At 36.5% G+C, this 27,689-nt stretch overlaps 1 protein-coding gene across 5 annotated transcripts in view; it reads right to left on the bottom strand.

Annotated features, from left to right (window-relative positions):
• CTNNA2 (catenin alpha 2) overlaps window positions 1–27,689 on the bottom strand; it is a 1,143,090-nt gene that overhangs the window by 7,717 nt on the left and 1,107,684 nt on the right. For 3 of the 5 annotated variants that reach the window (XM_045979218.1, XM_045979222.1, XM_045979221.1), the window contains one exon: window positions 26,803–26,946. The exons of the other annotated variants lie outside the window; for them this stretch is intronic. In XM_045979218.1, coding sequence (XP_045835174.1) covers window positions 26,803–26,946 — 144 coding nt within the window. The remainder of the gene's footprint in view (window positions 1–26,802; window positions 26,947–27,689) is intronic. 5 annotated transcript variants of the gene reach the window in all.

Raw genomic sequence — 27,689 nt, forward strand, 5'->3', positions numbered from 1 at the left:
TTAGTAGGATATAAGGTACTAACAAAACAAGCAATACAGGAGCTACCTTGAGTCAGGTAGGAATAGGGTAGGAAGAAAAAGCATTATGGAGGGAGTGATAGTCCAAACTCACTTTAATGAATGTCAGTTATTGTTGACTATAAATAACTAATAAATGTCAGTTTAATGAAGTCAGTTATTGCTGACTAAATGGCTGAATGATAAAAAGGACAAATCTGGAATTCCTAGCTAGTATAGCTGGGTATAAATTGATGCTCTTAACCCAGATGATGACAATTAGGGGAAAATGGAGTTGCTACAATATTGAGTTTAACTCTGGACATTCTGAACTTGAGGTATCTGTGTTATATGTCAGTAAAGTTATCAAAGGGGCAATTGAAATGATGGAAATGAAACTCTGGGGGCCAGTTTTAAGAAACCACATGTTTTGCTTATAGTGGTTTTCCCAGTTATTTCATGAACAGTGTTCTGCAGATTATAGGTATCTATGTTACTTTCTGATTTCTCCTCACTTCATATTCCTTATTTAGTGCTTTCACAAAGAGAATGAAATGCTAAACGCATATTTTCTCTGGTCACAATGTTCAATAGATCTACTAAAATTTTTCTCAGCGTTATACTTTGAGGATCAAAATCAGTATTTCAATAATCTAAGGCATAACAAGAAGTATCTTAACTATTCTTTTGACAACCAAGGCTATTTTCTGTTATGTAATTAGCAATCCTTCACCCTTGAAAATAATAGTGAACTTTCTGGGACCATCTGGCAATAAAACAAATGGACTTAACAGCTTGGACTTAACAGCTTAGACTTAACAGCTACCTTTAAAATCACACACACACAGCATTGCAAAGTAATATTAAAGAGGTGGAGGGAAACACACTGGGTTAGTATCTGGGACACAATAAATGTCTTAAGATATATAATTACAGAAGAAAATTTGGGTTACATTCTGTGCTCTACATTAATACACTTTAAGATAGAGAGATAAAAATAGAACTTGGAAACAAATCTATTTTCAAAAACAGGTGATTTTTACTAAAAAATAATAAACCATAAGTGGTAGTTCACAGAAATCCCCAGTACAAAGCTATCTGTCCTTGGATTAAAAATAATGCAAATGGAATGGGACTACTAGCTAAACTAAACAGATTAAAATAAACCAAATTCATTTCAAGGTAATTTTGATGTATAAAAACGGGAGTTTTACTTAGTTACCTCACAAAACTTAGAAATGCCTGGGGGTTGGGACCCATCCCCTTTGGGTCTAGGTTATTTTATTTTAATTTTCTCAAGTTAGAACTGATAGTGGTCTAAAAGGGCTCTGCAACTAAACCTCTTGCAAGATCTTTTAGTGGGAATATCTTAATATTTCATGTCTAACAAGCATTTTAATGAGGCTATTCTATACATATTCGGGTCTGGGTTAGTGTATTGCAAGGAGAAAGTTGTAATGGGAGAACTGACAATAAGTTGAAAGTAAACACCTTGAGAAAGCTGCAAGCTGGTCATCTATATTTAAACAGTTATTTCCCCAAAAGAAGTCACAAATTGCTTGCAGGAGAGAGAGAGAGAAAAAAAAAAAGAAAAGAAAGAAAGAAACCTTTGGTACAAGTCAGCTTTGCTGTTAATGAATGGGAGGTTAGAAACCCAGAGCACTGGAGCCTATTATCCACGAAGAAGAACATTTCATGTTTTAAAAATCCATGAGGCTTTGAAAAGATATTTGATCTCCTTAGAAACTGTGATACATTTGAAATACCTTGCAATACCTGCCTACTTCTTCCATAGTCTATATCAATAGCACTTCTTAAAAGCTCTAGCAAGTCCAGGGTAATAAATAACTCAAGCAAACAAAGACATGGTGAAAAGGTTCAGCCTAACTGAATCTTTCCCTACTTTATGGATGTTTACACATTTGCAAATAAGAGAATTCCTTTGTGGTAAGCCCTCATTTCAGTGTCCTAGTCCATTCATTCTTCGTCAAACAACAATGTAGTGAGTTAGCAAAAACGCATTCCTTCTGGATAATAGGGCAGAAATCTTCCACTCATCTTTATGGTGGCCATGGCTGGCGTTAATCAATCACAGCACTTTGTTCTCTCCAAAGCTGTTGAGGGGCATGGAAACAAATGCCTTAAGCTCCTGTCTCCAAGAGGTCACACTTTGACAGATGTGTCATCTACTATATCTCTACCTCTATATTTAAATTGACTTGTTTAATACCTGATGTTTTTGTTTCTACCAGTAAGATTGCTGACAAGTATGACATTGTATTTACTCTTATTCCTATAGCTGATACCATAATTAGGGTTGTTTAATTAAGAAATCATTAAACAGAAGACATAAGTATTAAAGGAAGTTCAAAGTATATGGGGGATTATTTTAAGTCAGGTGATAAAAATTAGTTGACTATATTAACAAGTAGGATGTCTGAAATGAAATGATCATCACAGGTATGCTGCAATTGTTGTTACAAAAAAGAAAACTGCATTAAATCTGGTAACATTAGAACATGTAACAATCCTCCATAAATGACAGCTGACGTACTATAGGATAGCTCCTGAAGAGTTGGCTTAATCCCAGGGGTATTCCCATTTCATTTTGGTATCTTGAAAAGCCAATGTTTTATAACTTTAAGTAGTGGACGAATCACAACATAGGGGAGGATAAGAGGTCTGTTATTCTTTTCTGCAGGGCTACCTTGAGTGATGCCAGGGAAGGAGCTGGTGCTCTTCCAATGCTGAAGGCCAGTTGTTAGGAAATCTGTATATAATGGCTCAAGATGAAGTTGACAAAGGCCTTAGCAAGAAAGCACTTCTATCTAAAAAAAAAAAAATCTCCACAGCTTTGCTGAGAAATTTACCAATTGGCAGTCAGATAACTTTTTCAATGGGACAAACTCTTGTCTTTGTTTTTAATTCATTTAGGTAGGTAGTAGTGCTTCATAGTCAGCCAGTCCACTGATTAACTGTCTTCATTTGCATTTTTTCAATTATAGGTAAGTAAACCTTGGGGACTCCCATGAAGGCTTAATTACAGTCAACAAATTTCCTAAATATGGCTTAGAGCCATTTTTTCTCACTATTAAAGGCAGAACAGTTTTTGCTCAACCCAAAACAAGGCATTATTGCTAACCTTGGAATCCCAAGGAGAAGTGGGAATATCAAGAGGTGTTGGCCCTTGGAAATTTAGGAACAGACATGTCTGTTTGTCTAGAACTCCCAAACTCCTTTTTCTGTATTTCTTCTTTTCCATACCCTTCCTTTTTAAATCCTTCAAGATTTCCTGACCCAGAGGCTTTCTCTATTGTTCTCCCATAACAACAGAACTACAGGCAACAGTGGTACCAATGGATTTTTAGGCACCCATCATGACTGGGAGATATTCCTGGGTAAAAAGCCAATCTTTACATCATATAAATATACCATGCATTGATTGTTGATCTTGTCATCTGTAATAAAGAGCATATCCTCACTATCCACGGTTCATACTATGTAGTAACTTTTCAAAGGACTAAAGTTCCTTTTGACTTTCCCTATAGGAGAGCCAGCTAGCAGAAAATCACTATCTTTGATCGATATTCCAGTATCATTATTAGTGGGTGACAAATCTCAGACAAGCCTTTGTCCAAGACTTGGTCCAAGATAAGAACATTATCTTCATAAGATGGATGAGCCACCAAAGGACTCCGTTCTATCAGAAGTGCCTAACTTTGTATGGGTGTTGGATCTGCTGATACGTGATGAAGGCTATTTAATGCCTCACAAAATGTTGCCTAGGCTCCACCATGTAAAGTGCAACAATTAAGAAAGGAGTAAACAACAGTCAAGGACCAAAAAGTTTGGATGCTGGAGGACTGTGCCTGCCAAGCGAGCATATGCAGAAGGTTCTGGATTATTATTTTCTTTTACTTCTTTTCACATTCAACCACTAGGAATTCTGTTACATGGCATTATTCATATAGTAGAGAAAGGAAATTCTTATCTAGCTCATGACCCTCTCCTTATCAAGGGTGGAAAGAGCTGCTTGAAACCTCTGTTGCTACCTGAATTCTGAAGAGGCTCCTTTCCAATGCATTCTTACATAACACGCCTTACCTCCTGCTCTCCCTGTTGCCCCCTCTTCGGACTAATCACTGGCTATGTGATTTTGAGAGAGCTACTTAACCTAGCTCTACCTCATAATCTTAAAACTAAAAATGAAATGAGCCTTTCTAGTATTAAGTATTACATGAGATAGTGCCCTCAAAGCTGAGTGCCTGGCAAATGATAGGCCCTTAACAAAATTTAAGCTTTTATTATTACTGTGATCCATGTTTCCTTACATCACCATTTGAGTCCGAAAGGGTCTTTTAAACTTATATTTCTTGGATGGATTCTACCTCTTCCTCTTTCTCCTTTCAAAGTATTACCACCACCACCACCCCCCCACTATCCTGCATTTGGACTTTCTCCAACCCTCTTGTTAATGAAGTTGCTACCACATTGGTTTGCTTAATGCCTGTATTTATAGATTTTGTTTAAGTAGGCTCCATGCCCATCATGAAGCTGAACATGGGGCATGAACTCACAACCCTGAGATCAAGAGCTGAAAGCTTGGGGCACCTGGGTGGCTCAGTGGGTTAAGCTTTAGCCTTCAGCTCAGGTCATGATCTCAGGGTCCTGGGATCGAGCCCCACATCGGGCTCTCTGCTCAGTGGGGAGCCTGCTTCCTCCTCTCTCTCTGCCTGCCTCTCTGCTTACTCGTGATCTCTCTCTGTCAAAAAAATAAATCTTAAAAAAAAAAAAAAAGCTGAAAGCTTGACTGAGCTACCCAGGTACCCCAATGCCTGTAGATCATAGTTTTAATATGATAGGGATGAAGGCACGGAGAAATTCACAGGGGCAATAGAAAAACATCAAAAAATTAATATCTTATACTACTGAATTCTTTGGAAAGAGGAAATTTGAGATCATGTTTCACTACAAGAAAGCATGGAGGTTTTACGCAGATGTAGATACCCATAGTATCTATGAAGATTTAGGGTTTAACTGAGGCTGGAGAAAACAGTATAAAATACAAATGGCCATAGTAAGAGATACATTATTTAATCTATGAAAGTGGGTTTTAAACCTCTACCTTGAGAGGCAGCAAAATAAATAGTATAAAATATTTTACCTGACCACTTATAGGGCCTAAAATTCCAAAAATTCAGGCTCTTCATTTTGGTTACTGTATTATTTCTTACTTAAACACAAATTATGCTATGGTGAAAGTGTAACTTCTTAAATTCATTCACCTAAAAAATGGAACCCCTTCACTAAAATAAAAAACACAAGAAATAATTACTGGTGAAAATGTGGAGAAAAAGTAATCCTCATCCACTATGGAAAAACAGAACTACCATATGATCCAGTAATCCTACTATTAATTCAAAAGATTCTAATACTAAGGGAAATTAGACAAATACCACACAATTTCACTCATAAGTGGAAGAAATAAAACAAGTGATCAAAGAGAAACAAAACAAAAAGACTCCTAGAGAACAAACTGGTGAGTGCCAGAGGGGCACTGAGTGCAAGGATGAGTGAATAGATAAAGGGGATTGAGGGGTTCTTATCATGGGGTGTACTGAGTAACATGTAGAACTAATTCATTATATTGCACACTATAACTAATAACAATTATATTGAATACAAAAAATAAAAAATGGAGCCCCGTCTGGTCTAATGAAGATCAACCTCCAAAGTCTGGTGCTTCATCTCCATCAAAAAAACAAAAATAACTGTGTTCCCTAGACTTGTTTTCTACAGTTTTAAATCACTTTTCCTACAGAATGGGCTACTTTTAATCTTTAGTCCACTGGACCATCTCTACTTAAGATTGGCCTATCTCATCATCTAAATCCAGCAAAACTGCCTGTTGGATCTATACTTTCTCTAGGAGTACTTTAAATTCCCATCCAACAAGCTTCCAAGAACAGGAGCAAACAAACCTCCTACCTTTGGTTGGAATGTGCTCATATTTATCAAGCAAGTAAGTTAGCAAAGGGCAGGTTTTGAGAATAAAGCTTCTTATGAAAAAAAAAAAAGAAAAAACTCTGGGATGATTAAAAGACAAAATCTAATCTATGAGAAGGACAGTGTCTGAGCTGTGGCCTAAAAAAGGCCATGAAATAACAAGAAGTAGTACAGGTACAAAACCAACACAATGGGATACCTCAAGATTGACCCTACTTGTCAGTACTCCAAGTCTCTTTCAAAACCAATAAAGCAAGGATGGCTGTTGTGTATCACTTTTGCTACCATATAGTAGGCATGACCAGTCACTTATAGACCTTTGTCTTAGACATGGTCTCAGAATTCTCAAAGCATAGCCCAATCAATCACTAGCAATTGATGACAATAATCAAGATGAAACCAATTAAAAAAAAAAAATGAAACCCATTTAAAAAAAAAAGGCATAACTAGAAAAAAACTTTTTTTTTTTTTTTTGGGGGGGGTGTTTATTTGGGATTCTTTTTTTTTTTTTCCCATTTTATTTATTTTTTCAGCGTAACAGTATTCATTCTTTTTCCACAACACCCAGTGCTCCATGCAAAACGTGCCCTCTCCATTACCCACCACCTGTTCCCCCAACCTCCCACCCCTGACCCTTCAAAACCCTCAGGTTGCCCCAACCTCCCACCCCTGACCCTTCAAAACCCTCAGGTTGTTTTTCAGAGTCCATAGTCTCTTATGGTTCGCTTCCCCTCCCCAATGTCCATAGCCCGCTCCCCCTCCCCCAATCCCACCTCCCCGCAGCAACCCCCAGTTTGTTTTGTGAGATTAAGAGTCATTTATGGTTTGTCTCCCTCCCAATCCCATCTTGTTTCATTTATTCTTCTCCTATCTCCTACCCCCCCATGTTGCTTCTCCATGTCCTCATATCAGGGAGATCAATCGGAGAAAGACAACTAGAAGAAAACTTATGAAAAAACATTTCATGAGTAAAAGAAAATATACACTAAAGAAAGCAGGCAAACACTCTAAAAGACAAAAGTAGTAAAATCAGGATCTTAAAAAAATTAGTAAGGGGGCTCAGAAAAACATGTAAAATGTGCATGGTGGAGTAAAAACAAAGTTTTTTTTGGAAGTGTCTGAACTTTAGTGACCATCAATAGGGTTGCTATATATTTAGGATGTTATATATGAAGCTCAGGGTAATTAAAAACCTATAACACTAGAGAAAATCATCAATTACAAAGAAAGAAAGAAAACAGCCAAAAAACAATGAGCAAAAGGGCAATCAGTACATGAGTATCAATAATTATGTAAATGTAAATAATCTAAATTCTCCAATAAAAAGACATGTGATGGAATACATCAGAAAAATAAAAAAATACCCACCTAGATGCTGCCGAGAGATACTAACTGCAGACCTAAAGACGCACACAAAATGTAAATGAAGAGATGGAAAAAGATATTCCATGCAAATGGAACAACAACCAAAAAAAAAACAATAAAACAATATATATCATACAAAATAGACTAAAACGAGAGACAAAGAGGGCATTCCATAATGATAAAGTTTCAGTGAAACAACAGAATATAACAATTAAACATCCATGCACCCAACATTGGAACATATAAATACACAAGGCAGATATTAACAGAAATAAATAATAATAAATGTGGGGTATTTAAACACTCTACTTAAATCAGTGGATACATCATCCAGGAAGAAAATCAATAAGGAAACTGTCTTTGAATGACAGATCACACCAGTATAATTTAACAGATATATACAGAACCCTCTATCCAAAAAACAATACACCTTGTTCTCAAGTGCACATCTATCTCTAGGATAGATAACATATTATTTCCCAAAATAAGTGTCAGTAAATTCAAGAAGACTGAAATCATTTTTCCAACCACAAAGGTTTGAAACTAGAAATCAATTACAAAAAAAAAAAAAGAAAAAAACCAAACACATGGAGGCTAAACAGTATGGTACTAACAACCAACGTGTTGACAAATTTATTAAATATGAAAGGAAAAATAGCTGGAGAAAAATGAAAATAGTCTGATGTCAATGAGATAGCAAAAGCAGTTCTAAGAGGAAATCTACAGCAATGCAGAACTACCTTGAGGAACAAGAGCAATCTCATGTAAATAATCTAATCTTACACCTACAGGAACTAAAAAAAAAGAATAAACCCCAAAGTTAGTAGAAGGAAGGAAAGAGGGGTGCCTGGATGGTTCAGTTGGTTAACCATTTGAGGACCTTCTGCTTGGGTCCTGGGATTGAGCCCCACATAGGGCTCCCTGCTCACTGGGATCCTGTTTCTTCCTTTCCCTCTGCTGCTCTCAATATAAAAAATGTATAATAATCATATAATAATAATAATAAAGTATATAGTCTTCTAAAACTGAGCCAGGAGGAAATAGATCATATGAACAGTAATGAAATTGGATTGGCAATCAAAAATTCCCAATAAACAAAAGTCCAGGAATAGATGGATTTACAGATGAATTCCACAAAAATTTAAAGAAGTATTAATATATATTTCAAAAAATAGAAGAGGAAAGAAGGCTCCTGAATTCCACAAGGTCGGCCATTTCCCTGATACCAAAACCAGACAAAGACACAACAAAAATGATGACTGTAGATGCAAAATCCTTAATAAAATATTAATATTTAACTGCAAGTAACAATGCATTAAAAAGATCATTTACCACAATCAAATTGGATTTATGCTAGAGAAGCAAGGATGGCTTACTATGCACAGAACAATCAGCCTGATATACCAAATAAACACAATAAAGAATAAAAATGAAATGGTTATCTAAATAAAATGCAGAAAAAACACTTGACAAAAGTCAATAGGCACTCATGATAACAAGCTCTCAAAAAGTGGGTTTGGTGGGAACATAATAAATACATAACATAATAAATGCCATATATCACAAACTCACAGCTAACTCAATGGTGAAAAATGAGAGTTTTTCATCTACAATCAGGAACACAACAAGGATGTCCACTCTTGCCATTTTTATTCAACATAATACGGGAAGTCCTAACCACAACAATCAGATAAGAAAAAAAAAAGCCATCCAAATTGGCAAGGAAAAAGTAAAATTGTCACTATTTACAGATGCTGTGGTATTATATGTAGAAAACACTAAAGATGTCATCAAAAACTATCAGAATAAATGATTTCAGTAAAGTCACAGGATACGAAAGTCATATAGAAACCTGTTGCATTTCTATACACTAATAACAGCAGAAAGAGAATTAAGAAAACGACTGCATTTATAACTGAACCAAAAAGAATGTAATAACTAGAAATAAACTTAACCAAGGGAGTGAAAGACAGGTACACTGAAAACTATAAAACACTGGTGAAAGCAATTGAAGATGATACACATGAAAAACTCTATCATGCTCATGCATCAGACGAATTAATATTGTTAAAATGTCCTTACTATCCAAAATGTTCATGCTACCCAAAGCAATCTACAGATTCAATGTAATACTTACCAAAACATCAATAGCATTTTTCACAGAACTAGAATAAAGAATCCTAAAATTTTCATTGAACCACAAAAGACCCTAAACAGCCAGAGCAATCTTCAGAACAAAGCTGGAGGTGTCATAATCCCAGACTTCAAGGTACACTACAAAGCTTTAGTAATCAAAACAGTATGGTACTGGAGTAAAAATAGACACACAGATCAAATGTAATAGAACAGAGAGTCTAGAAATAAATCCACACTTACATGGTCAATTAATGACAAAGCAGACAAGAATCTATTAGGAAATGTATTGGGGAAAAGACGAGGGCTTCAATACATGGTACTGGGAAAACTGGACAGAAACACACAAAATGAATGTTACCTGGACTTTCTTATACCGTACACAAAAATAGACACTAAATGGATTAAGGGATTAAATGTGAGACATGAAACCATAAAAATCCTAGAAACATAGGTGGTACTCTCTGATACCACCTTAGCAAGATTTTTCTAGATAGGTCTTTCAGGCAAAAGAAACAAAAGCAACAGCAAACTATTGCGAATACTCCAAAATAGAAATCTTTTGCATGGGAAAAGAAACCATCAAAAAAAAGGTGACTTACTGAGAGAATTTACTGAGAGAAAAATATAGATTTTCAATACTAACCCCTTATTAGACAGATTAAAGAATTTATACAACTCCACACCAAAAAAACACAAACAAACAAACAAAAAACACCACATGAATTTAAAAATGGGCAGAGGACCTAAACAGACATTTTCCCATAGAACACATACAGATGGCCGACAGACATGAAAAGATATAAAGATGTTCAATGTCACTTATTATTAGGGAAATGCAAATCAAAACTACAATGAGATATTAGCTTGCACATGTCAAAACAGCTCAAATCAAAGAGACAAGAAATAGTAAGTTTCGGCAAAGATGTTGGAGAAAAGGGAAACTTCATGCACTGTTGGTGGAAATGTAAATCACTACAGCCAATATGAAAAACAGCATGGAGGTTCCTCAAAAAATTTGGTATTTCTACTATGGGCATTTATCCCCCTCCCCAAAAAAAAAAAAAAAAACCAAAAACACTAATTCAAAAAGAGATTTGCACCCATATGTTTATCACAGCGTTATTTACAACAGACCAAAGATATAGAAGGAACCAAAGTGTCCATGGATAGAGTAAAGGATTAAGAAGATGTACATACATATGAGGGAATATTACTGAGTCATAACAGTGGATGAGATTTTGCCATTTGCAACAACATCCAGGGACCTAGAGAGCATTACATGAAGTGAAATTATAAATGAACACACACAAAAAAGTAGGAACAGACCCCATACATAAAGAGAAATATCTCGTATTTGCCAGAGGGGCAGAATTGGGAGGAAGAATGGGTGAAATGGAGGAAGTAGGGTGGGAGGTACAGGCTTCTAGTTATGGAGTAAGTCATTGGGATGAAAGGTACCGCATAGGGAATATAGTCAGGAATATTATAATACCAATTTGTATGGTGGCATCCCTGTAGTAAACATAGTATACCAGAATTGTCCAATCACTATGTTGCCCACCTGAAACTAACAACATGTCAACTATACATCAACTAAAATAAATCAATTTTAAAAAACAGATTAAATCCTCTTATCATACCCACTATAGGTCTTCTAAACCACCCTCTTCCCATAAAAGCTGTGTTTTAAGAGTAGTATTTTAATAATTTCCCCTCACATGATTCATAAAGAATGCTATCTTAAATATGATGCAGCAAACTGTTAGACACATATGTAACTGGGTAAAATAATTCACTGCACTAACATAAAATTAACTCTTCTTTCATTAGAGAAATGAGAATTACAGCAAGAAGAAATGGATATCATTATTCAAGAGCTCATAAGCGGTCTTCAGTGTAATGCATAGTAAAACCAGTGATTTTAATTAAACAGTTTTCAGTTTGGCCAGTTATTCCCTGGCTTTTTATAATTGAATACATTTTTCTGCCTACTCTGAAACATTTTTTTGAGTAGACATTAAAGTAATACCCTCTAAATCTTTTTCTTTCTTCCTAGTGACTTATTTTCCCATTGTGAGATTTAAACCCACTACAATGTTATCACATATTCAAATAATTTCCAAGCACTCACAGTATACACTGTCACAGATTGAGGTAGAAGTTTCCTATCTTTACTTCAGAACACAACTCTGTCAATTGTAACCATTAAGTCTTTAACTTCTACCTAGAAACCACTTCAGGTTCCTTCAAGAGTTGTTACTTTCACAAAGATGACCCCTGACGTTTAGAGAATGATCTAAGCTGACCTGAAGTTTTCTTATTGACTCTTCCCAACATTCCAAGATAGCAAGGGCTATACAATTAACTCCACTTCTCTGTAAAACCTGCTCCTCCTATAGTCATTGGCAACACAATTTTTCACCTGTTTAGGTTAAAAACCCAGAATCTTATGTTACGTATCTTGTTCTCTTAGGTCTAGCCTCCAATCTGCCATCATATCTTAGCAGCAGCATTTTTAAAATCTGTCCATTATTTGACCTCACCTTCTCTACTGTTACCACAAGGCCCAGTCATCGGAATCCCTTGCTGGATTGTTGCAGTATCTTCCCCTAAATAACTTCCTTTTTTTTCTCATTCCCTTTTATTTCTTTGCTTTACTCTCTTTACTTATTATTATGTTCAGTTAGCCAACATATAGTACATCATTAGTTTTTGATGTAGTGTTCAACGATTCATTAGTTGCGTATAACACAGTGCTCATCACAACATGTGGTTCTTTGATCTGTTCTTAAACAGAAGCCAGAATGATCCTACTGAATGAACTCAAATAATGTCACTTTTCTTAAACAGAAGCCAGAATGATCCTACTGAATGAACTCAAATAATGTCACTTTTCTTCTCAACATTGTCCTGCAATCCCCCATTTCAATATGGGTAGAATCCACAGCTATTAAAGTGGTCTTCAAGGTCATACAATCTGATCCCCAATTGTCCTGATTTTTCCTTTGTTCACTATACTCCTCAATGATGATCCCTTCCCTAGAGCAGTCATGCCCACACTTCAGGGATTTTATGCTTATTATTGCCTCTGCCTAAATGCTCTTCCCACAGATTTTTGATGAAATGCCAACATCTTACTGAAAACTTTCCTTTCCAAATTGCAACTCCATTTCTGCCCTCTTCCCTTACATTTCTAGTCTTTCCCTGTTTTTTATTATTTTTTCATACAGTCATCACCATCTAACAAATATTTTCTTCTGGGTTTACTATCCCCACCCCATGCTACATCCCAAACAACTGAAACTGTGTCTAGGAAATGGGTATTCCATAAACACTTGCTAAATATTATTGAGTAATTGCAACTTTACAGATGAGGAAATAAGAGATGACAAAGATTGTCCGAAGACAAAGTAGGGTACAATGTCTAGTATAGTACCTAATTCTCCATGCCTTCCACCTATTCATTCCTCCATGGAAGAATAGCCAAATAATGATATTGGCAGGACAGTGGAATTTAGGGACATAAAACAGACATAATAAACATTAGCTAAACTGCTACACAAATCTTATGACCTCTTCCTTTTACTGTGCTTCACTGGTACAATCAGGATCATCCTTTGCTCAGAAAACACCCACAATCTAATTCTTTGTGTTTACTGCTATTGCTTTCTATATATAAATTACTAAGTTTTCATTAAAAATCATCTCCCTCGTTAAAGCCTCTGCCTTCAGCTCAGGTCATGATCCCAGGGTCCTCGGATCAAGTCCCACATCAGGCTCTCTGCTCCTCAGGGAATCTGCTTCCTCCTCTCTCTCTGCCTGCCTCTCTGCCTGCTTGTGCTCTCTGTCTCTCAAATAAATAAAATCTTTAAAAATAAAAAAATAAAAAAAAATAAAAATCATCTCCCTCCACTGGGTGTTGTTCAAAAAGAATGAATACTGTTACGCTGAAAAAATAAATAAAATGGAAATAAAAATCATCTCCCTCATTCATAGTACCAGCATCTGTGAGTCATAACTGTGTGTGGTAGGTATTACAGTGCTGGTGTCTTAATACAACTACAAAAATACAATCTTAATACGATCTACTATATATATTATATATTATATATATTGTATATGTATGTATATGTATATATAGGAGATATATACATATATACATAGATACATACACACATTATCTACCACATATATATGGTATATGAGGAAACAAATACAGAAAATTTTTTTGTGAACTTGGGTTCACAAAATTTCTATCTGATAGAAATAGGCTTCAGTCCCTGTGACATATAACATCCAGCCTTCTTTGACCAGGTAAATATACCATAGTGTTTTCCTGCTCTGAACTCTATTCCTGGCTATTGGTGCCATCATAGGGCTAAGCAAGAGTTATGATGTGTTCTAATTACTTTCAAGTATGAGTCGTGTAACCAAGCAGTAATGAGGTAAATTTCCTTAAGCCACAAAGGAAAAAAAAAAGTCACACTAACTTCTAATCTTGCAATCATCGTGCACATGAGATATAAACTAGGCAAGAAGCAGGGACATCATCTACTTATTTTCTCACCAGCTACTAAAGTCATCTACATGTTCAAAGAAAACTTGATTAAATACAGCCAATAGTTCTCCTTTCCCCTACCCACCATATATGCCACTTGCTATTTATTCACATGGTATGAAAAGACTTTATTCAAAATTTCTACACCTTAGCTTTACACTCCACCATATAATGAGTACCATGATATGTCAGGCTGACTGATATAAATTTTAAGAACCTAATATGTATTAGTTGCTACCAACATCTATACCATCTGACGCATACTATTTTCTGTGTCTCCTGTTCAAGAACTAGTTCAACTACTAGGAGGAGCAAACATCTTACATTGCAAAAAGCACAAGACCACCCATCAGAGAAACTGGCTCCAACCTTGCCTGTGCCAACCACTGACTGTGGAAGTTTGGGACACTATAGTAACCTCTCTGAGTTCCTATTTCTTGGGCCAAAAAGTGGGGTTAATAATACCAATACACTTTCACCAGTCATGAGACCCAAGTGAGAAAGTAAAGTTGAGACACTTTTTTTAAATTTTAAAAATGTCATTATAAAGTAGTATTAATAAGGTGATGCCTTGGGGCACCTGGGTGGCTCAGTGGGTCAAGCCTCTGCCTTCAGCTCAGGTCATGATCACAGGGTCCTGGGACTGAGCCCCACATTGGGCTCTCTGCTCAACAGGGAGCCTGTTTCCCCGTCTCTCTGCCTGCCTCTCTGCCTACTTGTGATCACTCTCTATCAAACAAACAAATAAAATCTTTAAAACAAAAATAAGGTGATGCCTTTTTGTAATCCTTTTAGTGTATTTATCATAATTTATTGGCCCACCTGGGTAACTTAGGCCTAAGAAACTCTGCACAGGTACAGTTATTTGAATAAATGCCCAGGTAGTGTGAGAGCACCATAAGTCTTAAGTGAGACAAGAACAAGGTACATCCAAAAGGAGGGAAGCTTTCTTCTTCCACCTGACAATGGACATTGCTAGGGATAAAGCATGTCTGGGGCAGTCTAGTTACAATCCCACCTTTCCCATTTATGGGGAATGGTCAGGGAACAGGATTCTCAAAAGAAATAGAACACAGGAACCTTCTGTTTGGGATCCCAAAACTGGCTGTGGAATGCAATCCAAAAAGAGATATAGATTAAAAAAAAAAAAAAAAAGTAAACCATTCTTGCAAAAGAAACTGCTAACTCCTTTATGCAGCTATCCTTAGTGATTTCAGCTCAGTTTTGGTTACACTCCTTGCTAGCATCACATAATTACTTATTTGCTACTTTGTCTTCAAAAGCTTTGTATATATGTGAAAGTCTTATCTCCAGAGCTAGACTTCTGGATGTGTATAAACAAGTACTTCCTGGCCCTTTACTGGTGATGTCCTCCACAGTAGCTAGCACTCCCGAAGCCATATTGGCATTTGGTATACATATCTCAGTGTTTAGACAGTTGAATGATGGATTCTTAGTTCAGGCAGCCTCTTAAATTGGCCATGAGCTAATATACTCTGGATATTTTCAGATTCAATACATACTGAGCATCCCAACCAATTACATCTTTCCTATATGTTATACCACTTAATCCTCACATGCTATATTACTTTATTCTCATTATCCAATAGATGAGGGAACTGAGACTTACATACCTAACTAATAGGATAATTACCAGAAATACAACTGCATGACTTCTGTCTTCAGTGTATTTAGGAATATACTGTAGCTCCAACTCCTTTTGAATAAAATAAGAATAAAGGCCATTTAAGGTAGTTCCCCTGAGAAGCCACATATGCCTGCCATGGCTTGGCCTGGTTAGGAATAACATCGGTTTCTCCTGGAGTGACTGTACTTTAGGAAAAAATGCAGCAAAAGCACCAGAGGGTTCCCTTCAATCTAAAAGTGGAAATATGATTTATTTGGTTAACAAAGAACCTCTATGGATGGACAACATATTGTATGTTTCCTTGCAAAAGAGGTTGAACTATGCAAGAAACTTTCAAAACCACAGATTAAAGGGCAAAGAATCCTCAAAAGACGGGAAATGAATAAGAGTATTGCCAAAAATCATAGAAAAATACTAGCAGTTCCTTTGAAAGAGAGCATCAAATCTATGAAATTGGAAAACTTCTTTGAAAAAAAAAAGGACTTCATAAACTTTCATGAAAATGACAACTTTTAACCAGTGAACAAAGATAAACATTAAAGGGTTAGAGAGAGTCTGATACAGTATCTTGCCCCTACTAAAAATCATACTTAATATTGAGATGAAAGCTTCCTCAAGGCACAATCCCTATCTTAGAGTCCCTGTGAATCTAGCCTTTGACAAAGTTAAATCACCTCCATATTTATTATAAGATGTAAAGGCTACCTCATTATTTCTTTACCTGATATACTAAAAAATGCCAAGGGAAGTTCTTCAAATGCAGTACAGCTACATCTTTGAAAGAAAGAGTGATCTCTGTTCTATCTGGAGTCACCACCGGTTAGAGCTCTCCAAACTTATTTTAAAGAAATTAATGCTAAGCTATGAAACATAATCGGTATCTACAACTTGATTGGTTTCAAGGGCTCACCCACTAATTTCAACACTGCCAGGCTTACTCATTATAAATATTATCTCAGAAACACCTGTATAAGTCATTTGACTTTCAAGGAGACCATGGACCTGATGCACATCTTAATATTATTTTGTTAAGGAAAAAATGTAAACTATTGCCCTACTTTTTTCATATTTAAAAAAATGTGTTTGTTACCATATAAAGATTTAGAAATATGCAAAGAATGGCTAAAGATATAATGATATGTGAAAAATAGTTGTTAAAAAAAGGTACTATAAAAACTGAATTATTTTAACCTCAAGAATCTTGTTTATAAAAAGAAAGAAACTGAAGAAATTTTACCTTGTTTAAAACTTCTTTTGAGGAACATTCTCCCCAAAGCCCTTAATTGCTTTTGATAGTAGAAATGCCTGCATCTCTAAGGCAGATTTGGGGTAAACAATAAGAGAGGTGGATGGAGACCTTTAAAAGGTGTATGAAAGTTATGGCCAGAGAGGACTGTGATGGGTTCTCAGGAGTCTAGTCTCTAGGAAAGTGTGTATCCATACCCTATTGCCATGCTGGGAATGCGCATTTGGCAGATGAGGCTGGACCATTTTATGGATCATCTTCCATCCTTCCAGAAGGAAGAACAAAAGACTCCATTTCAAATAGTATGTACACTCTAGGTGAAAGGTCAAGATCAACCAGATCTATAGTTCTTATCCAGGGACAACTTTGTCCCTGTATCCCAGGATACATTTGGCATTTGGCAAGGTCTGGAGACAATGGACTATCACTACTGGAGAAGGAAATTTGGTACAAGCATCTATAGAGGAGATGCCAGAGACATTGCTAAATATCCTGCAATGGACAACTGCAACCAGCTCCCCACAACTGGTAATTATCCAGGCTAGGCTTGACTAAAATAGCCTAATGCAGCAAGCCAAAAAGGATTTTCTAGGAAAGGGTCCAAACTGACGTCAAGTACTGGAAGGGTTTCACCGCAGCTCATAAGGCTCTCTTCCCTCAATTTCCTAGACCAGTATTTTTCAAAGTGTGATCCATGAGCCCTCTGCATCAGAAACATTTAGGAATAGAATTACATATTCCTGATCTCAGATGTGATATCAGAACTGTAAAGGCAGAGCCCAGAATTCTCAGCAAATTTTTATTTGTGTTCCATGTGACTCTTCCATAGATTGTAATGTGAGAAACACTACTTCATTTCTCTATTGAGGTCATTCCCTTCTCTATTGTCAATTATGACCTCTCTGTGAGTGATGTCCCCAAGACTCCCAATGACAAACTGATGGAATCTCTACAAAGGTATAGACCTCAGTTGGTTATTCACTACTATACATCCAGTGGTTTAATTGGAGTAACGATGATGGAGTAAAACAAGTGGCACCTAATTTATCAAAAAAATATATCATCTTTTGGGAGAGACAAGATAAGGAAAAATAAAATTAGTTACTCATTTATTTAGTACTTCTCCATTCTGTAGACTGAGCTAAGTGTGTGACATCAACACATTTAATCCTAACAACACACTTAAGTAGATATGAATATCATTCTCATTTTGCAGCTAAGGAAAACGGGCCTCAGTGAAGTCAAGCAACTTGCCCAAGATCACAAAGCAACTACTGGAAGTCAGAATTCTATTTGTGTTCCATTTAACAGACTCTATACATGGACAAGAACTACTACTCCCTACCTAACTCTCCCATATTTTCAGGTTCCTCGTATGATGTAAACAGCAGCTTTTGGAGTAGGGGGACAGATAGTCCTGGGAAATCCCCTTAAAGGGTGCTAACACAGCTAGAAACACACCATTTTGCCCTCACACTTCTTTTCTTCTTCCTGTATGGAAAATGGAAAGAACACGAGCAATCACCTTGGACCAAAGATGAACTTGAGAGTAGGAGCCTCAACACTAAGTATAACAGACCATAAATCAGAAGGACTCTGGGTCCTTGATGATTCTGAATTCACTATATTGGCCCTGAACTACATAGTCTATATGACAGAAAAATAACTCTCCATTTGGAGGTTTTATCATATGGAGCTGAATCTATATCTAATTAAAACATGTGAAAGACTGTATAAATTGTTAATACTGTTATTGGCCATTAATAATTTAAGATAGTTAATTAAAATGCAATATTTCACATCTAGATATAATTAACATTTTAATGTACCATGACCTTCATGTGGGAAAGCAAATGAAATGAACTCTGCCACTGTGGCCCTTACTTTCCAACTCCTTTTTAAAAATAAATTATTAAGTTGATTAATTCAGCTATTTGGGGAGAATTTTTTTATATTTCTAAACCATAATCTTAAAAAACAGAAAATTTAACAAAGTAAGTGACAAAGGAATTAAGAAAACTAGGGAAAAAATTAGATAGCTGATGTATAAAGCACACATTATGTACTTGTTATACAAGGAAACAGGGAAAAATTCAACATTCAGACATATTCTCTACCTTTATGGAGTTCACAGAGTAGTTGGGAGACATATAATTAGGGAAGTTTTTACACTGCAGTATCCTACTCAGAATGACAGAAAAAACACATCATGCTGTGAGAGAATGTCAAGGGAGGCTTCTTGGAAAGCACTATAGTCTGTCAGACCCTAACTTTGTGACCTCAAGGAAGCTACCTCAATTCCTTGAATTTCATTTTCCTAATATTTTTAATGGGATGACAGTTTCCTCCAAGGGATAACTGTTAAAAATATTGCATAGTGCATTTAAAATACTTAGCACAATGCCTGGAACATACTGAGTCCCCACTGTACCTTAGCTAGTATAGTAATGTTATTTACTACATGCAATTGTCCTCTTGTCCCTCTAAATGTATTGCTATTCTAATTTATAAAGCAAAAGCAAAAGCTCAGAGATTAGGAACATTACCCAATATCACCCGAATTGTAGAAGAGTGAGTTTTCAAATTTATATCTAACAGCAATACATTGTTTATTAACACCTACCTTAAGAGAACACAGTGTACTCTAACTTACTTTTCAGATATTGGATATCAAAACCATATAGCTGTTAACTATTCTCTGCTTGACTTTTATTCATGTAAACTGCAAGGCCTTATTCAGGTAAGTAATTTTGCCTGGCACATCTTCTAAGAACCACTCAAGATTATGTTTGCTTAGGGTTGTGTGATACAGCCAGTAACAGAGCTACATATCCTCAGTAAAAAAAATATCTAGGAATTTTTTTAAAAAAGATCTTTAGGTCACCAAGCCAAAATCAATTTGCTCAATTAATGGCAGGCACTGGCATTCTACCAGTCAACTGCTTCTAGTATATGATAAGATCACCATCTCTGCCACAGTAAGTACTGCAATTATCTGTACAGAGTATGTACAGATGTATGGAGTATACTCATACAGATGTATGAGTATGGAGAAAAAAGCAAGGTTCACTATCACTTCTTGACTTCTAAAGAAAGTTCTCAAAAAACAAATACTATTTCCCTGATGCCGAGTGACGTGGAGCACTTTTTCATGTGTCTGTTGGCCATCTGGATGTCTTCTTTGCAGAAATGTCTGTTCATGTCCTCTGTCCATTTCTTGATGAGATATCACCTCACACCAGTCAGAATGGCTAAAATTAACAAGTCAGGAAATGAGAGATGCTGGCGAGGATGTGGAGAAAGGGGAACCCTCCTCCACTGTTGGTGGGAATGCAAGCTGGTGCAACCACTCTGGAAAACAGCATGGAGGTTCCTCAAAATGTTGAAAATAGAACTACCCTATGACCCAGCAATTGCACTACTGGGTATTTACCCTAAAGATACAAACATAGTGATCCGAAGGGGCACGTGTACCCGAATGTTTATAGCAGCAATGTCTACAATAGCCAGACTATGGAAAGAACCTAGATGTCCATCAACAGATGAATGGATAAAGAAAAGGTGGTCTATATACACAATGGAATACTATGCAGCCATCAAAAGAAATGAAATCTTGCCATTTGCGACGACGTGGATGGAACTAGAGCGTATCATGCTTAGTGAAATAAGTCAATCGGAGAAAGACAACTATCATATGATCTCCCTGATATGAGGACATGGAGAAGCAACATGGGGGGTTAAGGGGATAGGAGAAGAATAAATGAAACAAGATGGGATTGGGAGAGAGACAAACCATAAATGACTCTTAATCTCACAAAACAAACTGGGGGTTGCTGGGGGGAGGTGGGATTGGGAGAGGGGGAGGGGGCTATGGACATTGGGGAGGGTATGTGCTATCATGAGTGCTGTGAAGTGTGTAAACCTGGAGATTCACAGACCTGTACCCCTGGGGATAAAAATACATTATACGTTTATTTAAAAAAAAAAAAATTGGAAGGGGAGGTGAACCATAAGAGACTATGGACTCTGAAAAACAACCTGAGGGTTTTGAAGGGTCAGGGGTGGGAGGTTGGGGGAACAGGTGGTGGGTAATAGGGAGGGCACGTTTTGCATGGAGCACTGGGTGTTGTGCAAAAACAATGAATACTGTTACGCTGAAAAAATAAATAAAATGAAAAAAAAAATACTAGTGCTTCTGGCAATCTGAAACAGGATAACTGTGTGTAAAACAGGAGATTGAATCCAGAATGGAATTTTCTTACTGTGATCTCAGGGCCACCTTCTTCCAGATCAGGGTTCTGATGTAAGATTCTCATGTCTTAGTCAGATGTAAAGTACCTCTCTAGTGCCTTTCTCTTCTTGCATCTTTGAACATTTGTGTGTAACATTTACATAGACTGATATGAGATAGATATGAGATAGAGAAGATAATAATCATGTCCACGAGAAAAGTACAGAGGAAAAAAAATCACTTCCAAATGGTTGTTGATTTAGACATAGAGTTAGATAATTCATATTTTTCAACATAGACCATATAGATTAGGTTCTATATTGGCATGAATGTTTGATTTTTCCAGTCATGATGGCAATGCTAATTTATAGATTTCCCTTTCAAGAAATTCCCCTAATTAAAATGTAAAAGTAGTCAAATAGTTCTACCAAAAATACCACCAAAAATAAATACTGCTCTGGACTGCTGTAAAACAACTTAGCCCTGAACTTCATTAACTTCTTATATTGGAGCATAAAAATGATGGACTCAAGATGGTCCCTTAAATGTTTGTAGTCTCATGCCTTTCCTTCAAGGAGATGTAAGAGCACCACTTGGCAATTCTTTACACTTCATAATTACCATTCTTTTTTTTTTCCATTTTATTTATTTTTTCAGCGTAACAGTATTCATTCTTTTTGCACAATACCCAGTGCTCCATGCAAAACGTGCCCTCCCCATTACCCACCACCTGTTCCCCCAACCTTCCACCCTTGACCCTTCAAAACCCTCAGGTTGCCCCAACCTCCCACCCCTGACCCTTCAAAACCCTCAGGTTGTTTTTCAGAGTCCATAGTCTCTTATGGTTCGCCTCCCCTCCCCAATGTCCATAGCCCGCTCCCCCTCTCCCAATCCCACCTCCCCCCAGCAACCCCCAGTTTGTTTTGTGAGATTAAGAGTCATTTATGGTTCATAATTACCATTCTTATAAAGGTTTTTATGCTTAGTCAAAATTTAAGTCAATTTTCTTAAGAACATTCTTAAATTACCTTTAAATTCTTTTCTTCCCAAATCTTTTATTCTTAATATTTTAATTCTTTTTTTTTTCTTAGAACTTTTTCCAAGAACACAGAAACATAATGAGTCAGTTTTTTGCCTTCTAGGTTCTAAAACCTGGGGGTAGGAAGGGGTACTTACAGATTCTAAGAATGTACTCCCTGCAATCCCGACTTAACAGGTCTGCATCTTAGCCATGCTTCTGCATTTTAGCAGTCTCCTCCCACCACTTGATGTTTTTGGCATGCAGATGATCATTTGATCATTTTGGGAAACACTCATTAAAATCAGAATGGGTCAGAAAAATTTCTTTGCTCTCCAGACCCCACTTTTTACTTGTCTAACTCCACTTTTTACTTTTCTCCATCTTTCCACCCATCTCTGATATTTTCAGGTCCAGTCAGCACAGAATACATCCATACCTCACAACTATGGGCATTGTTTCTCTCCTCTTCTACCTGGAAAACTCTCATCTACGCATCCATAAGGTTAAGAAAAATATTACCCCTTTTATGAAGTTTCCTCTTCCCCCTTCTCTTCAGGAATGCCCACATCACTATATATATATATATATTTGTTACAGTGATTATTGAAACCTATCATTACTGTTATAGTTACTGATTATGGGTCTGTTTTCCATGCTAATTCGTCCATTCACAGACAGTGAACATCACATATTATTAACCCAATAAACAGATGTTGAATAATAACCTGATAGTAGAATCACCTCTAGAGATATTTAGGGGGACAGAGGAACAGTTGCCAGCATTTGTCATTGTTCTTTTGAGACAAACATGAATCTACTATCTCTAACCTCCTTTAATAATTTATACTGTTTGACAAGATTTTTTCTAAGTTCTACTTGAACTTTTTTGGAAAGAATTATTTCTAAGAGAACATAGACTGAGCATGCTATTTCATCATCCTCATATACACAAATTTTGCTTTTGAAAGTGATTTCCTGACATGGTATATTCTACAAATTAATTTTTATGTCATGATAGGAAATTAAGAAACATTTTATTGGATAATGTAAACTAAATCTTTAGAAGCTGGGATAGGGGAAAAAACAATTCTACTCATGGAATTCCAGTCTATAAGAGAAGCCTAAGTAATAACTTAGAAGGAATTAGAATACAACAAATAGTGCTCTCTGAGTGAAGCAAAGTATACACTGCAAATCATTTATGACTCTACAGCATCAGAGAAGCTTTCTAACATAAGTGTGCTTTGCTGTCAGTGTGGGCAAATCATGCCCAAATGAGTATTCTCTTTCCAAGTGCACTGGGGAAGGAGACTTACATAATCATGTGTGGTTTTAGTGTTTAAGCCTTCTCAACACTGGTCGTTTGAGAGCAAAGTCGGTCATAATTTCTGCTTAGTACATAAAGAAGGTTCCATTTGCTTTGGAAAATTGTCCCGCTTACATGGATTCTCTCACTTATGGGCATGTCTTCATGGCCATCAATATTTCTAAATGTGTCAATGGTAACACAGTCCCTTTCCACTTTTGTCAGAAAATCAGAATGTCTCAGAGCTAGAGTCTCCTGTCCCTAATTCCTTCCCTTTTATTTACTTCTCTTCTGCTATTGTGGCTATGCGTGATGATATGACATATTGTATAAGAGAAAATGGCTGCCTGATTATATCTTAATAAAGAATCTTTGCACTTCACTCACTTACAGCCTCCTCAACTCTTCTAAACAGTTATATCATATATTATAAATTCAGCAAATATGGAAGGGCTCAGGAAATCTATGGGGCTGGATTATATGCAAATACTTTGATGCATGGTTTTGATACATGGCATATCTAAACACAGGACTCCTGTGCGAGATTTATAATTCCATGGTCTTGATGACCTGAAATGTTTCCCTGCTCTCCTTGTGTGCAATAACACAAATCTAAACCACTGTGTTCCAAGTGAGCTGAAGCTCTGATTCTCAAAAAGCCTTCCCAGTGCAATCCAGTCTACCCAACACCAGAGGGACATATCTTAGTTCGTAGAAATGTACTGTCTTCACTTCTAAGTTGACACTTGGCACATGTCTATACACACCAAAAGGTTGCATATTCCTCAAGAGCAGGAGCCATGCCCCATATGTGTTCTATCCTCCATAATGCACATGTTAATACCCACCAATTCCCTACTCATCAACTCTTACCAACACCACAAAAGGATTCATACAGTACTGCATAAGAAGTTTTTAATTTTCCAGTGATATCCAGATCCATCCATTACCTAATAATTAAGGATTGTTTTTATCTCAAAATATCAGAACAAAAAACCTATGGAGTCAAAAAAACAAATCAATCTTCCAAATCAACACATAGCTAACTATCAGATGTTTGATATTGTCCATTTAAAAGAACAGAGCCCACCAAATAATAAACTACATCAAATACAGGGTACATCCTAAAACCTACTTTGGACGGAAATTTTCTTCCTGGACTACAGAATGCTATGTGTCATACAAAAACATATCAAAACAAACAAACAAAAAGTCTCATCAACTATTCAGTCTTTTAGCCATAAGCAATTTCTTAAAACATATATTATAAAATCATACAATTTTAGAGCATGTTACTTTAGGATATATCTTGTAGATCATAAATCACCATTTTACAATGAGAACACTGAGGCCCAAGAGATCAAAGTAATTTTCCTTCAGTTATCTAATTAGTCAGTGACAGAAATGGAACTACTATTACCAGTGTTGAGACCTCAAATTAATTCAGCTTTTGTTATACCTCATTGTTTTATTTACAGGACAATATATAGAATTTTTAAATTAGAATTTTAATACATACAAATGAATTAAAAAATAATGAACGCCACTATAAATGAAACATGCACATGAAGGTAAACAAGTGCATGCACAATGCATTCCATGATAGACTCTGAATTTGCACAAGTGCACAACACAGCCGTTCTTAACTCACGAAGTTAAAGATGATTGTATTCGAAGGGTTTGTAAAATATGAGCATTTCTTACCTGGCAGCTGTATGAGGGGTTGATAAAAGACATTCAAAACTTGAGCTATAGTTAGACATTAGATTTTTCTGGCACTGAAGTTCTCCTTCTGCCTGGGTTTGAGGGTGTTAGCATTTATAAAGAAGGTAGGCCAAAGACTTCAGAGAGATCATCCAATATATAAGACTTTGGCATTGTTACCCACATTACAATATAAAGTTGACTATACGTGATTACCACCTAAGTTTTCCTATTGGCCAGTTATGGCTGTATTTTTCATTATTGTACCTGAAATCTCTACCATTACAGTCACTTCTTTAAGTTAGAAACTGTAGGTGGGAAAATTACTTCAGAATTTGCCATGCCACTCCACTCCAGGTAATGAAAAGAACAGGATTAGCACTAGTGATTTTGAATTCTAAGAATGCATAACTTGGTGGTGCAGGAGGGACAGAGATTTCTACATGTAACAAAAAAGCTAATGATGAGAAAGGACTCTTCCTTTTAAACTGCCTCTGATTTTCCAACACCATTATCCACACATAGTTAACTAGGGATGTACACTTTGAAGAAAATGAATGATATCCTCTTAACATATTTCCTAACACCCATGATCCACACCAAGGAGCTTTTATCCTAACCCATGAAAACTAAGAGGGCCTCACATTCTGATGGTCAAACCCTTTTAAAAACACCCACCCTGATACTTCAACATCCTTTAAAGTTTTAACCACCTTCATGAACTTCCTTTGCCCTTTTATATAAAAGCTGACATCTTGACAGTTTTAATAGGTACCCTGGAGAGAACAAGTAAAGTAGGGGAAAAATGCTCATTCCAGTTGTTTTTTTCCTTCCAAATACTAAGGCATACAAAAGAATTAATCAGTATTATAGAAACCCAAATGAAACAAAGAACAGTGACATTTCACAGCTCTTAACTACAAAGAAATCTTACAAAACAGCATCAGGGTTATGACATACAACATCAACAAAAAAGTTAGCAAATTTGGTTGTGACACCTTGAAATGGCTGCACCCTTAATCTTGCAAGAGTGGTGACTCTTTTGTTTTAAATATTTTTTAAATATTTTTTCTTTATTTGAATATTTTCATTTGTTTACATCAAAACCAAGTTTATTAATTCTTTATGTATCAGTTTCTTCACAGTTTTACCCCACAATTTTAAAAGAGCAGACTGATTCTCTGGACTAATGTCAATAAAGGATATTGTGTAACCCTGTTATCTTTCAAATGAAGAAGAACATCTCCTAACTAGCCCTCCTTAAAGAAGCTCACCAAAGGACTACAGAATGGATTCATTCCACATATGCAATGATTTTCAGTCCCAATGGGAAGAAAGACTAAGAAATAAAGGAATGAAATACCATTTCTACATCTCAAGTTTAGATCATTCTTGAAGAATATATCTGCTGTGGAATTCTCAAATCATACAAAGAATAAATAAGTAGATCCTTTACCCAAAGTTGGTTAACAGTAAAAGAAGACTTATGTGGTCACATCTTTACTTCTTTCAATCCCCATCCACCTGCTTTCAAAATTAATGTTTACAATGAGAAAGATTACATTAGAAAGCAAAGTTACTCACCATGGAGGAATCACTGCTTCCACTCCCGATCGGAGCTCCCTCAGCACAGGTTGGGAGGTGGGTAGAAAGTTGACTAGCCCTGCCCCCATCTATGACATCACAATCTACCTCATAAAAGGTAGTGAAAGTGCTCTGAACTCCTGTCTGATTTCCGAGAGATACAGAAAAGAGTGAGTGAGAGAGAGAGCAAGAGAAAAAAAAAAAAAAAAAAAAACGTACCCTAATGGGAAGGGATTAGGGAAGTGGAAGAGGGAGCGGGTCATTGGGAGAAAGAGGCATATGAAGGAATTAGGTGCTCAAAGAGATATGGGTGGGCATCCATGATATTAAGCAGCCCGGCCATACGAATTCCTCAGTGGCTCTCTTGAACAGATAAATGGACCATCTGGGAGAAGGAGAATGAAGAAGCACCCTGCCTTGTCAGGCATTGCCAGGGACAATCATAGTGGCATTTAAAGGGGATGAAACTCCCATTTAAAGCATTGAAGATCACCAAGAGAGAAAGCAAGGGCTGCAGCTCTTAAAGCCTGGAACAGTATGTGGGGAATCTCAGATGTCTTTCTTGGAAGTTCCATCGCCCTGCTGTGTGACCTTCATCAAGCCCTTGGCCTCTGCATCTCCAGCCAGTACATGGTACTAAAATGATACTTACCTCTTTTATTGGAATCACTGAAGAACTAATGCATTCATTGTTGCTACAACTGCCACTCTTTTTACTCTTCCTTTTTGTACCCAAGGAGGGGCTGTGTGACAGGCACATTTCAAAAGATAAGCCAATAACCAATGCCTATTTCTACTTCTTAAAATGTTACCTTCAGCATAAAGTATTACTGTCAATCTTGACCAGGTTTTTTTGTATGTACTGAATATAACATATATCTAAATGG

The sequence above is a fragment of the Meles meles genome, chromosome 15 (assembly GCF_922984935.1).
Source record: "Meles meles chromosome 15, mMelMel3.1 paternal haplotype, whole genome shotgun sequence".
In the NCBI taxonomy this organism is placed as follows: Eukaryota; Metazoa; Chordata; class Mammalia; order Carnivora; family Mustelidae; genus Meles; species Meles meles.